Raw genomic sequence first — 14,178 nt, forward strand, 5'->3', positions numbered from 1 at the left:
AGGGATTAGGGTTTGAAAAGGGATTAGGGTTTGAAGAGGGATTTGGAATTGGAACCGACTCAGAAGGAGAAGCGGTCGCAGACGGAGATGCCATTGAAAATCAAGAAAACAGATCGATGATCGAAGATCGGAATACAAAATCAGCAAGAAATTCAATCAAATGTGGGTAGAGATCAGAGAAGTAGAGCGTTGTTACGTGATAATTTAGTTCATGAGAAAGTAGTGTTGAATTCCCTCTTAATATGTTTTCAATTCATAATCTAATCTTAATTTGTCTTCAATTTCTTCTAGAAATAAGAATTTCAATTTCAATTTTATTTTGAGAATTCATATACTTACCTTTCTTTTACAGATTCCTGAAGCTCATGATAAGCCTTCCTCTTTAGATATAGATATATCTTCATCTAATGCACTTAGATGCTTTAATGTTTTATGAACAATTTGTATGTGCAGAGTAATGAACTCGATCATTGGCATCAATGGCATTCAAACACATCTATCTAATGAATGACTGAAAGCATGGATATGATATGCTTTTTCTTTGTTATTTCAATGTAGTGATAAGCTAGGTTTAAGCGTTGAATTGGGTTCCTTTAATTATATCATCTACTGATCTCATAGGACATCGTAAGATCATCTTCTAGGACATCGTATGACCCTAACGGATGCATCTTTGAATCAATGCTTCATATTTTTCTACTGGATAGCCGAGTGGGTTTCTTTATCTTAAGAATTTTTTTTTTACAATTTCTTTTGGATTCTCTTTTTTAGTTTGTTTTGTTCGATAATTTTCCTCTTAGTTTGGCTGACTATTTTTCTTTGGGTTTTTATTTGTGGATTATTGTTGCCTCTTTAGCTATCGAGGCCACCATTTTTGAGGTATTTTTCTATTCTCTCATTTGTTTACCCAATTCTACTTTTGGATTTGATTCTCGACTGACGGTATGTTGTAATAATAATGTTTAGTATTCTTTAATTTGCTTTTGAATTTGGGAAATCAAATTATCCAGTGGAAATAAACTGTTACTTTACAGTATGCCATCAAGTTTAGAACGATAGCTATGAATGCCCAAGTCATGATTAATGCCTGTATTAGTTCATTCGAAATTGATGTTCTCTCATATGGTCATCAAGTATATACAGCTGTCTTTATGCTTAAGAGAAATTAAGTACATTGGACAACATCATTCGTCCTCTTTGTTTTTTTAATTACTTTTTTTAATCTATTTTCCCCCTCAATTCTTCTGCCATGCCCTTTCATTTGGTTTTTTATTTGCTACAGGTTTTCATTTGAAAGGAAAATATTACATTTTACGAATTCTACGTCGCTACTCATAGGCCTGGCAATTCTTGACACAACCCGATAACCCGACACGATACGACACGAAATTAACAGGTGTTCGGGTTGACACGATAACGAATTGGGTCGTTATTGGGTAACCCGATAAGCATCTGTTAAGATAACGGGTTGGTTCGGGTATACACGTGGGTAACACGATACACGATAAGCAAAATATTACTTTTATATTTTTATAACCCTAAAAAAATATTATAATAATTATATATATATATATTAATTTAACAATTTTATATCCCTAAAAACCACAATAATTATATTTATATATATATATATTAAATTAAATATTAAAAATTGGTGACCACTAGATCGGCTTAAATATACATACCATTCAATTTCTTAAGTGTTATACATACAAAATAAATAAATTTAAATCTACTTAATAAATATATATATATAGACACCATTGAACTTGATGGGATACAAATTCTACGAAACTAATTTGAACGATCCAACTGTCAAACTTATTTGTATATGCATCGAGATTGCATCAACAAAAACTCGCAAAAAATAAACATTCAGAGATCAAATAACTGGACAAAACATTTTGATGGCTATCAACGAAAAATCACGATTTAACGGTTATTTTAACTCCGATCTTGATTATTTTTTACAACTACACTCCTTGACCCTATATGAATATAATGAATGAACTCGATCTTCAATTTAAAATATTTACACTAGTGGATACCACAAAATATTATGTTATACTTAATGAAAGTATGAATAAACTCTTAAGTGTTAGTGAATCTATTATTTTGATGGGATACGCATTCTACGAAACTAGTTTCAACGATCCAACCGACAAACTTGTTTGAATATACTTCGAGATCGTATACGCCAAAAATTGCAAAAAATAAACATTTAGATATCAAGTAAAGGGACAAAACTTTTCGACGGTTATCAACGAAAAATCACGATTTAACGGTTATTTTAACTCCGATTTTGATGATTTTTTATAGCTACACTCCTTGACCCTATATGAATACAATGAATAAACTTGATCTTCAATTTAAAATATTTACACTAGTGGAAACCACAAAAATCTTATGCTATACTTAATGAAAGTATGAATAAACTCTTAAGTGTTAGTGAATCTATTGTTTTGATGAGATATGCATTCTACGAAACTAGTTTCAATGATCCAACCGTCAAACATGTTTGTATATGCTTCGAGATCGCATATGCCAAAAATTGCAGAAAACAAACATTCAGAGATCAAGTAACGAAACAACACCTTTCGATGGTTATCAACAAAAAATCACAATTTAATGGTTATTTTAACTCCGATCTTGATGATTTTTTATAGCTACACTCCTTGACCCTATATGAATACAATGAATGAACTCGATCTTCAATTTAAAATATTTATACTAGTGGATACCACAAAATCTTATGTTATACTTAATGAAAGTATGAATAAACTCTTATGTGTTAGTGAATCTATTATTTTGATGGGATACGCATTCTACGAAACTAGTTTCAACGATCCAACCGTCAAACTTGTTTGAATATACTTCGAGATCGTATACGCCAAAAATTGCAAAAAAATAAACATTTAGATGTCAAGTAACAGGACAAAACTTTTCAACGATTATCAACGAAAAATCACGATTTAACCGTTATTTTAACTCCGATTTTGATTATTTTTTATAGCTACACTCCTTAACCCTATATGAATACAATGAATGAACTTGATCTTCAATTTAAAATATTTACACTAGTGGATACCACAAAATCTTATGTTATACTTAATGAAAGTATGAATAAACTCTTAAGTGTTAGTAAATCTATTATTTTGATGCGATACGCATTCTAGGAAACTAATTTCAACGATCCAACCATCAAACTTGTTTGAATATACTTCGAGATCGTATACGCCAAAAATTGCAAAAAATAAACATTCAAATATCAAGTAATAGGACAAAACGTTTCGACGATTATCAACAAAAAATCACGATTTAACGGTTATTTTACCTCCGATTTTGATGATTTTTTATAGCTACACTCCTTGACCCTATATGAATACAATGAATGAACTTGATCTTCAATTTAAAATATTTACACTAGTGGATATCACAAAATCTTATGCTATACTTAATGAAAGTATGAATAAACTTTAAAGTGTTAGTGAATCTATTGTTTTGATGGGATGCACATTCTACGAAACTAGTTTCAACGATCCAACCGTCAAACATGTTTGTACATACTTCGAGATCGTATACGCCAAAAATTGCAAAAAACAAACATTTAAAGATGGGATAAAACGTTTCGACGGTTATCAACGAAAAATCACGATTTAACGGTTATTTTAACTTCGATTTGGATGATTTTTTACAGCTACACTCCTTAACCTTATTTGAATACAATGAATGAATTTGATCTTGAATTTAAAATATTTACCCTAGTGAATACCACAAAATCTTATGTTATACTTGATGAAATTATAAATAAACTCTAAGTGTTAGTGAATTTATCGTCTTGATGGGATACGCATTCTATGAAAATAATTTCAATGATCCAACCATCAAAGTTGTTTGTATATGCTTCAAGATCGTATACGCCAAAAATCGCAAAAAACAAACATTCAGAGATAAAGTAACTGGACAAAACTTTTCAACGGTTATCAACGAAAAATCACGATTTAACGGTTATTTTAACTCTGATTTTGTTGATTTTTTACAGCTACATTCCTTGACCCCATATGAATACAATGAATGAATTCGATCTTCAATTTAAAATATTTACACAAGTAGATACCACAAAATCTTATGTCATGATGATCGATGAAAATTGAGGATTTTGTAAAAGGAATTACATTCAAGCTTTGAGTTTCATTGGCAAGGTTTAAACTTTTGAGAAAAGCTTCACAACCTTGAATATCCTTTTGTATATCCTTGCACATTTAATATTTTGTATATCCTTGCACATTTTGCATATCCTTGCACATTTAATATTTTGTAATAGACTAGCAATGTATGGATGTTTGTTTATTAGGCTCTTATTTTCCAGTGTAGATGTAGTACTTAAATGAAAAATGTGCTTTAATGTTTTGAAGTAATATTTATGTGGTAATGTGTGGTATGTGCAAGTTTAAGAAAAAAAAATACATTTTTCTTAACGGGTCGTAGCGGGTCATAACGGGTCGGGTCAAGTGACCCGACGGTAAAGTGACCCAACCTGTTAAGATAACAGGTGTGACACGACACGACCCGTTAAGATAACAGGTGTTACACGAAAACGACACGAACACGACAGACACGACCTGTTTGCTAGGCCTAGCTACTCAGCCTTATGATTTTTTTTTTCCCTTGCTCAGGCATTATTTTCTTTTCATGGCATATTGATATTGACTTTTTGTTTGGAAATGCCTCTGTTTTTCTTTCACTTGCTGAAAATGTCTTTGCCAAATTTTTTAGTCCTTTTCTTTGTTTCTTCTTATCTTCCTCTTTCTTTGTCCAATTATAAAGCAGTTCCTAGTTTTTGTTGCTATAGACCTTTTCTTTGTCCAATTATGCCTAACCCAACTCTTTCTAATTTAAATGCACTCCTTTTGTCTCATATTGTATCTGATAGAGCAGATGAAAAACGGATTATATATGCTCCTTCATTATTATAAAAAACACTCCATCTTACCTTTGGTTGTGTGTTCCCCATTTGTTTACTTATGTTCTACTGTTTCTTTGTCAAATTAATCACAGTAGATTATTACATCATCGTCGTGACGATTATATACCTTCTTTACTATTTTAATTTCTACATACACATTTGTTTTTTACTGTTTTTGTTGCTATAAGTGATTTATTTGAACTTCCCGACTTTGTCTAATTAGTATCGCTGAGATTGATATATGACTGAAGTTCGAAAAATGGGTTGGTTTGAATGCACTCATTTTAGTCTTATTGCATCTGATAGAACAGATGAAAATAGAGGGAAAAATAGAGGGAAACAAAAATTTCATTTGCACCTTCAGGATCACAAATGAACTCTATCTCAATTTTACTTATATGTCCCCTTTTTGTTTTCCTATATGTTCGCACTAACGACTCCTTTTTTTTCAAAATTTGTAGGAACTAGTTGAAACTGTAAACCTCAACATAATGAAGGTGAAGATGAGCCGGAAACAGTGAAGTAGGAAAATCTAGACTCTGTAACATGCTCATAGTCTATCTAAATATTTCGAATAATGAGCATTTTATCTTTTGATCACTGTAATGTGTTACTCATTTACCTTCTCAAACACCACACATGTGAATATTGATTTATAAAACTTATTTATATATTAATAGTGTTGTCTTAAACGGAATTCTTAAAACCCGCAGCAAAGCGAAGCGCACGCATTCATGTTTGTAACTTTCTAAAGCCATTTCTTAATTGATAAAAGCAAGAGTAGTTCAAACTAATTGGGTTAGGAATATAAAATTAAACTCTCCTGACCGCCAGCGCGGAGCAGCCTGACTTGGCTCGGCCGCTTCAAAAATCAAATCCGTTGGACTCCAATGTCCAAAATTCAAGTACTCAAATGTTCCAATGGCACTGCACTAGGAGATCTCGTATATATGTTTTATTAACTTGCTCTCGCTCTCAATCATTTAAACCATCTAGCTCTCCATCCTTGGCTCACTTGGTTTCTTCAAGCTACCTAGTATGCCATCAATTAACTTGTCCTTGTTATCGCCACACGAGTCTGTAACAAAAGAGTAGCTCTTCTGCGGTCTTTGCTTCCAGGCATGGTCTGCCAAAGAAGTCCCACTCGTGGTGCCGAATCCAGATAGCTTAGAGACATTCGTGGAATCAACCGTCCTATCAACATTCTCTGACTTGTGCTTGCTGCTTTCGCCATCCTTATTGCTGTACCATGAGTCAAGGATCTGCAGCAAGGAGCTATCTTCTTTGTTCACTCTGGCAGCACGTTGTCCTTCTGATTCAGTTATAGGCGATGTCTCTTCTTCTGAATCTGAAAAATCATCTGAAAGGGATGGTTCATAATCAAAACCCGTTGATCCTATTGCCTTCCCCCTTGACTCTAATTGCACTTCATTTTTGTTGGATCCGTTGGCAACAGGGCCCAGCTCTTCCCATGGTGAGTCGCTACCATCATCCTTGCTTGACGCATCAGTTAAATTACCATCTGAATCAACTGCTGTACGACTGGCAGTATGTTTTTGGATACTCGGACCAGAAGTTTTCATATCAAACATTTTCTGAGGCTTTTGTTCCGAGTATGTGAAAGAAGGAAGGATGTGAGACGACTCTACTTTCACCCCAGGCAAGGCTTGTAATAGGGTTGCTAACTTTTGATACCCAAGCATATGCAACTCAAGGTGGTAGCCATACCTATCAAAGAACACTTTTCTGAATAAGCCCATGTTATATCCCGCTGGGTGCTCTTTCAATAGCTCATTTACAAGCTTTCGACAGTCGGCTAGTATCTCACTTCTACACCTGTCAGGAGGTGTCTTCCTAATGGTAGGTAGTGAAACTCCACTATGAGGAATATTCTGACATTTTTCCTCTCCGTCATGCTCTCGTGATCTCTGCATGTCACGTTGTGATGGTTGATCCACAAAGATGGATCTCAACCTATTTGAACCATTAGACTGATCCAAAGAACTCTTTCCACCACGATCAGTAAGTTTGAAAGGTGACATCTGGGAAAGGCATTCTTCAACCCACTTCTTTTCTGACATTAACAAGTCAACCAAGTGAAGAAGATCATCTTTGCAGAGAGATCTAAGAGACAAAGGTCCTTCCTTTTGAAGGTTGAGTGCCATTTGTTCCCTGAGACAAGTGAATAAACAAGGACACCATTAGTGATGTGTAAGCACAGAACATCAAGAACTGTATATATTAATTCAGTGCCAAAAAAAAAAAAAAAAAAAAAAAATGCATTAAAAACAATCTTGGGGTAGAAAGACCCTATCTTCAGTTTCGCATCGTTCTCGCAAACTTGAAATGGACTAATCAAATCGTATGTCCTCATGGAAGATTGTATACCCATAGTTAATTTCCATTCCACCTGATGCAGTCATTCAACTCTATCTTCAAATTTGCTACCTCAAGGAAATATTCATAAATTTCTAATGAAGAATATGGATACTTTGTTTTTTTCTTCTTTAATTATTTTAATATAAACAGATTGTTTAGTTACTGTCATGCCAAAAGAAAATTATAAATCCAAAACTTCGTAGGCTTGGATTTTGACACACACACACACACATATTTGTATTTATATAAAAAAAACTTGCTCTTGCCAGACACTAAATCTGGACCATTGATTAGGTGCACTCTTGTCAAAGTGCGGTCTAGGTTTACTGGGTGACAGCACAGCATGCCACACAAAGTTTAGCAATAGAACACTATATGTATACATACATAAACATAAATGTATTTGTTTACAAAACCTAAGGACCTAAAACGTTAGTAAAAATATTCAAGCAACAATCTAGCAAAAAAAAGAATTGTTGCAGCGAAGGGAAGAAAAACAAAAGGAAGTTTGAGACAGTTATAATCTAATCATAAGAAATTTCATGATACAGGGAAACGCAAACATGAAGAGAAACTGCAGGCATCTGTATGAGTATATTTGTCTATATGCAGAGCACAATACAAACAAATAAAATAAAATAAACATGGAGTAAATGCAACCTGGTCCTTGATTTGACGACAGCAACTGATCCTTTAGGTGTGTCCATAAAAGATTCCATTTCAGCCCAAAAAGAATCTGTTGAAAAGAGCTTGTTCACTTGAGAGTGATTGTCCATCAGGTTCAGTCTGTCACGGGATTGATCACTCAGTTTATCATAGCATGGGCTACTTCTCCCGAATTTACACCAATTTACTATCTGACCAAATATCCCTGGATTTGTTTTAGACTTGCTACCGGACACTGGATAGGTTGTTGCAGTTTTGTTGTCCTTAGCTGATTCATCGTGGGATGAAGAAGATGAAGCTGGAAGTGCTTGGTCAACAACCTCACTTGATGCAGCATGCTTTTTCTCATCATTTCCCTTCACAGCATTATCAACAGAAGTATGCTGTTTCACCAGAGAGTCTTGGTCTTCCTTCTTAGTGTCATCACCAGAAGTGCAAAATTCTTCTTGACCATGGTGACTCGAAGTCCCTGAAACATTAACTCTACTGCCAAACCAATTTCTCCAAATCCTCTTAAAATAACCCACCTCAGATGAGGAATCTTGTGCAACTTCCGGAGAAAAATGAAGTTCAGTATCTTGATCTGTAGCCACTTCAACCACCTCTTTGTCAATGGGTGCCGAAGTCTTCACATTCTTTGAGGAAGGAGGGGAGAGCGACTTCTCATCAAGGGGAGAAATTTGTTGTGGTTTAGTAGAAGGCTTTATATTCTCTGAGGAAGGAGGGGATATTGACTTCTCAGCATGGGGAGAAAACTGTTGTAGCTTGGTCAAAGACTTCACATTCACAGGGGAAAGAGGCAACTGTGACTTCACACCTGAATCTCTCAAAGAATTATTAGAAAGATGTTCTGATTCTTCACAAGGCTTTTCTGCATTTGGTTCATGGGATGTAAATCCAGACAGCTTCCTGTTGGTACTTATATTAATAGATCTGTCCTCACAACCTAAATGGGAAGCTGAATCGAGATCCCGGTCTCCAATATCACTAACAGGTTCTTTAGATGTACCTATATTGTACTCACATGGTTCAGATGATTTTGGGCTACCATGTACCAGAAATTTTCCATCACCTAATGACTTGAGCTTTAAAATATGTGGAATTGCTAAAAGAAAGCGGGAAAACTTTTTATATCCATAGAAGTCTCTATCTATATGCAAATTACATTGTGCAAGCTCCATGCGAAGTTCTGTAATGGAAATTCCATTAGGGTGTGACTTCAATATCTTATGAATTTGCTTCCTAACTGCAATAGGAATTGGACGAGGCTTAGAATCTGAACCAGGCTCAGACAACTTTTCAGTCTGTGACAATGACGGCTGCTCAATAACCGAGTATGGGTCTTCAAGAGGAACCTTGTAATGGCCATACCAAGAACCATAGGGACCATCAGGTGGTTGGTTAAAATACTTCCCAGTAAGGGTTTCACCAGTAAGCAAAGCATGCCACGGCCACATAATACTTGCAGCACTGCATAGGACACCAGGAGAATTTTCTGGACTTGCTAGCAATATATTGTAGTTATTCATTCTTAAACGGTGTAAAATGCTAGCAAAATCCCTGTCACCAGAAATTAAAAAAAGGTGTGCTGGTGGGGGATTTTGAGAAACCCAATACATAAGATCTACAAGAAGAGACCTATCAGCACTGTTCTTTCCACCTGCACATACACAAACATTTGCAATATAATCTTATTAGGATACAATAAAGTTGTATATTTGAATGTGCGTGTGACACATGCATGGGAGACCACATGTTGAACCCAATTGAGATTGAAAATTTATTTCACAGAAAAATCAGTAATTATGAACTGTACTAGTACTACAGAAGGTAGATTAAGATACACATTACAATAAGCCATTGCAACCAATACGGCATAATCAAAATGGGTCAGTTGCCACTGCATTTTTGTATCAGCCAATACAGCATTAACAAACAATAGGAAATAACTCATGCCAACGTGTATACTCTAAGTTCCAACCCAACAAATAAAAGTAGAATGAGGAAAATACATAACACAGAAAACTATGAGTGAAAAACTTAGGTGTTTTGCATAAGATTTTTTGTCATCGGATATAAATGGAAAAGTACTGGTAACCTGTACCAAAGCATCTGGAATTTGTTTGAATATGAATAAATAAATAAATAAACAACATCCCTTCTTAACTAATAAGAATAGCAGCATGAATTGTATCTATTTCAGATTTTGATTTCAATAAGACTTCCTTCTTTAGTCCTTAAACTTTTGTCGAAGTCATAAATCCAAAATGTTCTCCAATAATCCCAAATAGTTACAAATCATATTTACATTCCGAATCCCAAGTATAAATTGCTTACAGGCAGCATATTCACAGAGTATTATGTCATTATCAAAATTGGCTGCTTCTGATTCAGAAGTTCATGTTCTTAGTTATTCTAATTCCAAAACTCCACAAACCCATTCAACCATTCAACAATGATCAATCATCAAATGGATCTAAAAGACAGCAAGATTACATAATCTGATCTGTATAAGGAACCTAGATGTACATTCGTCATAATAACGTCAGCCAACTGTCCAAAAGAGTTGCATACAAATGAAAGGCAATAGTTAAGAATTCAAACAGAAATGCTTGAAAGACATCATATAGAGCAACCTCAGACCCTGAACAAAGTTTTTAAGCAACTACAGATGCAGAATCTTATACTTCATTAAACAGGAATCCTTTATGAAGGGCTAATATTACTGCATTAGATGCAGAATCTTTATCACAGGGCTTAATACTTCTTCATTTTATTTTACCTAACTATATGATAGCCATACAAAAGACTCCATGCCACCTAGTCAATTACATATGAGATTTTTATTTTAGTTAAATAACATATTGAAAATGTGTATAGCTGAAAGAAATTTTCACATTTTGGTAGTTTTTTTTCCAGGTCACACATCCACTAGGAAAAAATTGGCTCTTCAAATTTAATTTAGGGTCCAAATCACCATATACTTCTTCCATCCAATAATGAAATTGGGGATATTTTTAATCATTGAACTTGGATGTGGCAACCATCAATAACTGAAAATCTTAAGTGTAAGTCATAAATCCAAATCCCATTGTTTATAATTTCACAATTACTTTACTCTTTGTGCATGTTCTCCTGTCCTTCATTTAATGACCACTGAACAGTTTCCACTTTCCAGAACCGTCATACTATGTGGAGAGAGGACTTTGTGAAAAACCATCTCATATAAAGACACTTAATCGGACAGAAAGATACTGAGTGCAAACCAGATGACTTCAGGGAAACTAATTTCATACGAGTACGTGGACAGGTTGGTGGCTTTTAAGAACCGTCGGCATGGGTGCATCAGTAGGTGCGACTAATAGCTTGAGTTGGTGGGGGCTCATCACAGCTTAACTTACGGACCAAATGGCTAGTATAAACATTCCTGACGAGACTGATGGAATTGATTCAAAGTGAAAACCAAATTTCGAAAAATTACACATTCAAAACCCGATTTCATAGATGACTAGGAAAATTTTGCGATCAGTTGAAGACTGAATCATATTTAGAAGACATGAAATTTCACTAGCAATTTACAACTCAGAGAAGAATAATAAATCATAGGAAACATTTTCAATACATACATAAGACAAAAAACACAAAACAAATGTCAAAAAACTCAAAATGAGGAACATTTCTCTTTCAGGAAATAATTTATTCAATAAAACAATTTTAGATGGTAGGTGCCAGGACTAGGATAGCATATAATGAAAATTTATGAAGTGCAAGAAGTATATAAGACCAAGGATACTGTTGTACTTAGCTTCACGGAAGAAGTCTATAGATATGGAATGAAGTGCAAGACGGTACAATTGAAGAATTAAAAGAATGCTCCAACAACAAAGGTCTCTATCAAACTGAATTTAGATTGAGTTTAGGGTTTCAGGGCCTGCTGTATAAGTATAGGTTAAAGTCACTTCTTGGACCGCACGATTAGTACATGGATTCCAGTGTCTAAGAAGTATGAATATAAGGCTTCTAAATGTGTGTGAACGTGTCTAGTTCAAAGCATGTCAGAAATTCTAAATAGGACAGAAAAAGTGGAATATTGACCTTAATTATCAATCCAGCATGTACACAATTGATTGAACCTAGGTGAACCAATGTTGGTTGCCTCTATATTGATACAATAAACATACAACAAAAGCTTCTTCGTTGTGTACACAATTGATTGAACCTAGTGAACCAATTTTGGTTTTCGTATTAAAGGTGGTTCTCAAGTGGGTTCTGTGTTTTGCACTAAGGTTGCCTTTCTCTCCCCTTCTTGAATAAAAGTGATATAACCACATATTGAAAGAAGTTCCCATCATAAGACACTTCAGGCAACTGTTACATATATCTTGTTTTACTGAATCCATATATAACTGTTTACTTATTTCAAGGGATTGAATTAACGTATGATATCGGATGAAAATCCACAATATTAAAATGATTGAATTTTGTTTCATGACTATAGCTTCCTCTACCTACCCTTTGTTAATTTTCACTTAATCCAGGGCAATGGTAACCATAACCAACAAACTTGATTATCTCAGTTTTGCTAGCCAGCCACCAGACTCTAAAATCTTCACGCACATACTCCCACTTAATCAACTTAACCAAGTCAATCACCATCCCATAACGAACCAATTCCGCTCACGTGATACAGTTACAGATTTAGAGTAGTTCACAATTTATCTTCCTCAATATATGAAAATTTATCTTTCAGAGAAATACCTGACCATACATACGATTATATCTATGCAATTGAACACATAAAATAATAAGCAGTTAAATGTAAGAACGAAGCGAACCGTGAGGAACGTGGGTGAGATTGACCCCGGTGGACGACAATGCCTCCTGGTTGAACCTTGACAGCTGCAACATATCCCCGAAAGCCGTAATCTGGATAGGACCTTTGATCCCATTGGCCCTGATCGCCGCAGTGATTGCATTCGCTACCTTGAACACATTTACACCGGCCGGCAAATTGCAGTTCTCAAAATCCCACCAAACCGAAACCCTGACATTCCGAACCTCCTCGTCGTGGCGTCTGAAGGAAGAGTGAGCGTGCGAATGGTGGGATAGCGAAGAGGTTGAAAGGCGGGAAATCTGAAGGAGGAAAGGAGGAGCGGATGGCGAAGAGACAGAGAGGCGGTAGAGGGTTTTTGGAGAAATGGGTCTCATGGTTGGTAGGATGAGAATTACGGTTTAGGGTTTAGTGTTTTGGGGAGGAAATGGGAAATGGGTTGGATAATTTCATGGTTGTATTTTGGAGGTGGAAGAAGAAATTTCAAGGTCGGTGGTTTTCTGAGTCTCTGAGTGGGAGAGTGAGCAATGAGGGTTTTAGGGCGAGAGGAGATGGTTGATGCAAAACCTCAAGACACGTGCGGTGCACATGGCTTTCGGGGCTCCGAAATTGTCGGGGTTACTGGATTGGGGCCCAAGGTAATCGCAAGTGAAAGAAAAATCCAGGAAAGATGACCCGGGCCAAGTAAATGGGTTTAAAAGTACTTTTAAAATAATTAAAAACTCTTTTGGTGAAATTGATTTTTTTGTTCCAAAAATATTTTTAAGTACTTTTTTAGAATAAGTATCAGATATTTGCTTATTACCGGAAGCACTTAAAATGCTTTTCCAAGATTCGCTTGAATTTTTACCAAAGATTGGTTTCAAAAACATTTTCATCACAAGTGTTTTCAATCATTTTAAATGTACTTCCTTACGAATCCTTACTTTCTTGTTCATTACATTATAATTCTTATTACGAAAATTTTATTTGAAATCATGTTTTGTATCTCTATACTCAACTTAAAATTTTTATGTGAGTGTCACTTAATATTACTGTCTAGTGATATTCCTCTTCATTTGTAAGTGAGAGATCTTACCAAAGATGAATTTGAACCTCATTATTATGGCTGACCCATTGTAAGGCTTGACCCACTCTCGCACCCCTTAGTGTAGATTAAACTTTTTCAATTTTTTTTTTTTTTAATGTGAAATGTCTTTTGGCCAAATCGGATAAATGATCCATGTGGTCATAAAGTATTCGGAAGATAACCCCTGTGCTAAAAAAACTCGGATTTAAACCCTGGTGTACTCCGTTAGCAAATTTAATCCAAAAGTGATTTTTCCGTTAACTATCT

The 14,178-nt window shown here is 35.1% G+C and overlaps 1 protein-coding gene and 1 long non-coding RNA gene across 2 annotated transcripts; one reads left to right on the forward strand and one right to left on the reverse strand.

Annotated features, from left to right (window-relative positions):
- Positions 1-182: 182 nt before the first annotated feature.
- Positions 183-5,566, forward strand: LOC125473975. Its single transcript, XR_007255745.1, has 2 exons — positions 183-879; positions 5,428-5,566. It is a non-coding gene; the product is annotated as an uncharacterized LOC125473975 (long non-coding RNA).
- Positions 5,567-5,614: 48 nt separating this feature from the next.
- On the reverse strand, positions 5,615-13,367 carry LOC103942419. The gene is made up of 3 exons (XM_009352602.3): positions 12,847-13,367; positions 8,006-9,671; positions 5,615-7,138 (listed from the first exon to the last, which is right to left on the reverse strand). The coding sequence occupies exons 1-3, from the start codon at positions 13,217-13,219 to the stop codon at positions 5,959-5,961; spliced, it is 3,219 nt and encodes a 1,072-aa protein (XP_009350877.2). The 5' UTR covers positions 13,220-13,367; the 3' UTR covers positions 5,615-5,958.
- Between the last annotated feature and the right edge of the window lie 811 nt (positions 13,368-14,178).

Source organism: the organism of the source record quoted next, unplaced genomic scaffold (genome assembly GCF_019419815.1).
Source record: "Pyrus x bretschneideri cultivar Hongxiangsu unplaced genomic scaffold, Pyrus_bretschneideri_v1 Contig111, whole genome shotgun sequence".
NCBI lineage: Eukaryota > Viridiplantae > Streptophyta > Magnoliopsida > Rosales > Rosaceae > Pyrus > Pyrus x bretschneideri.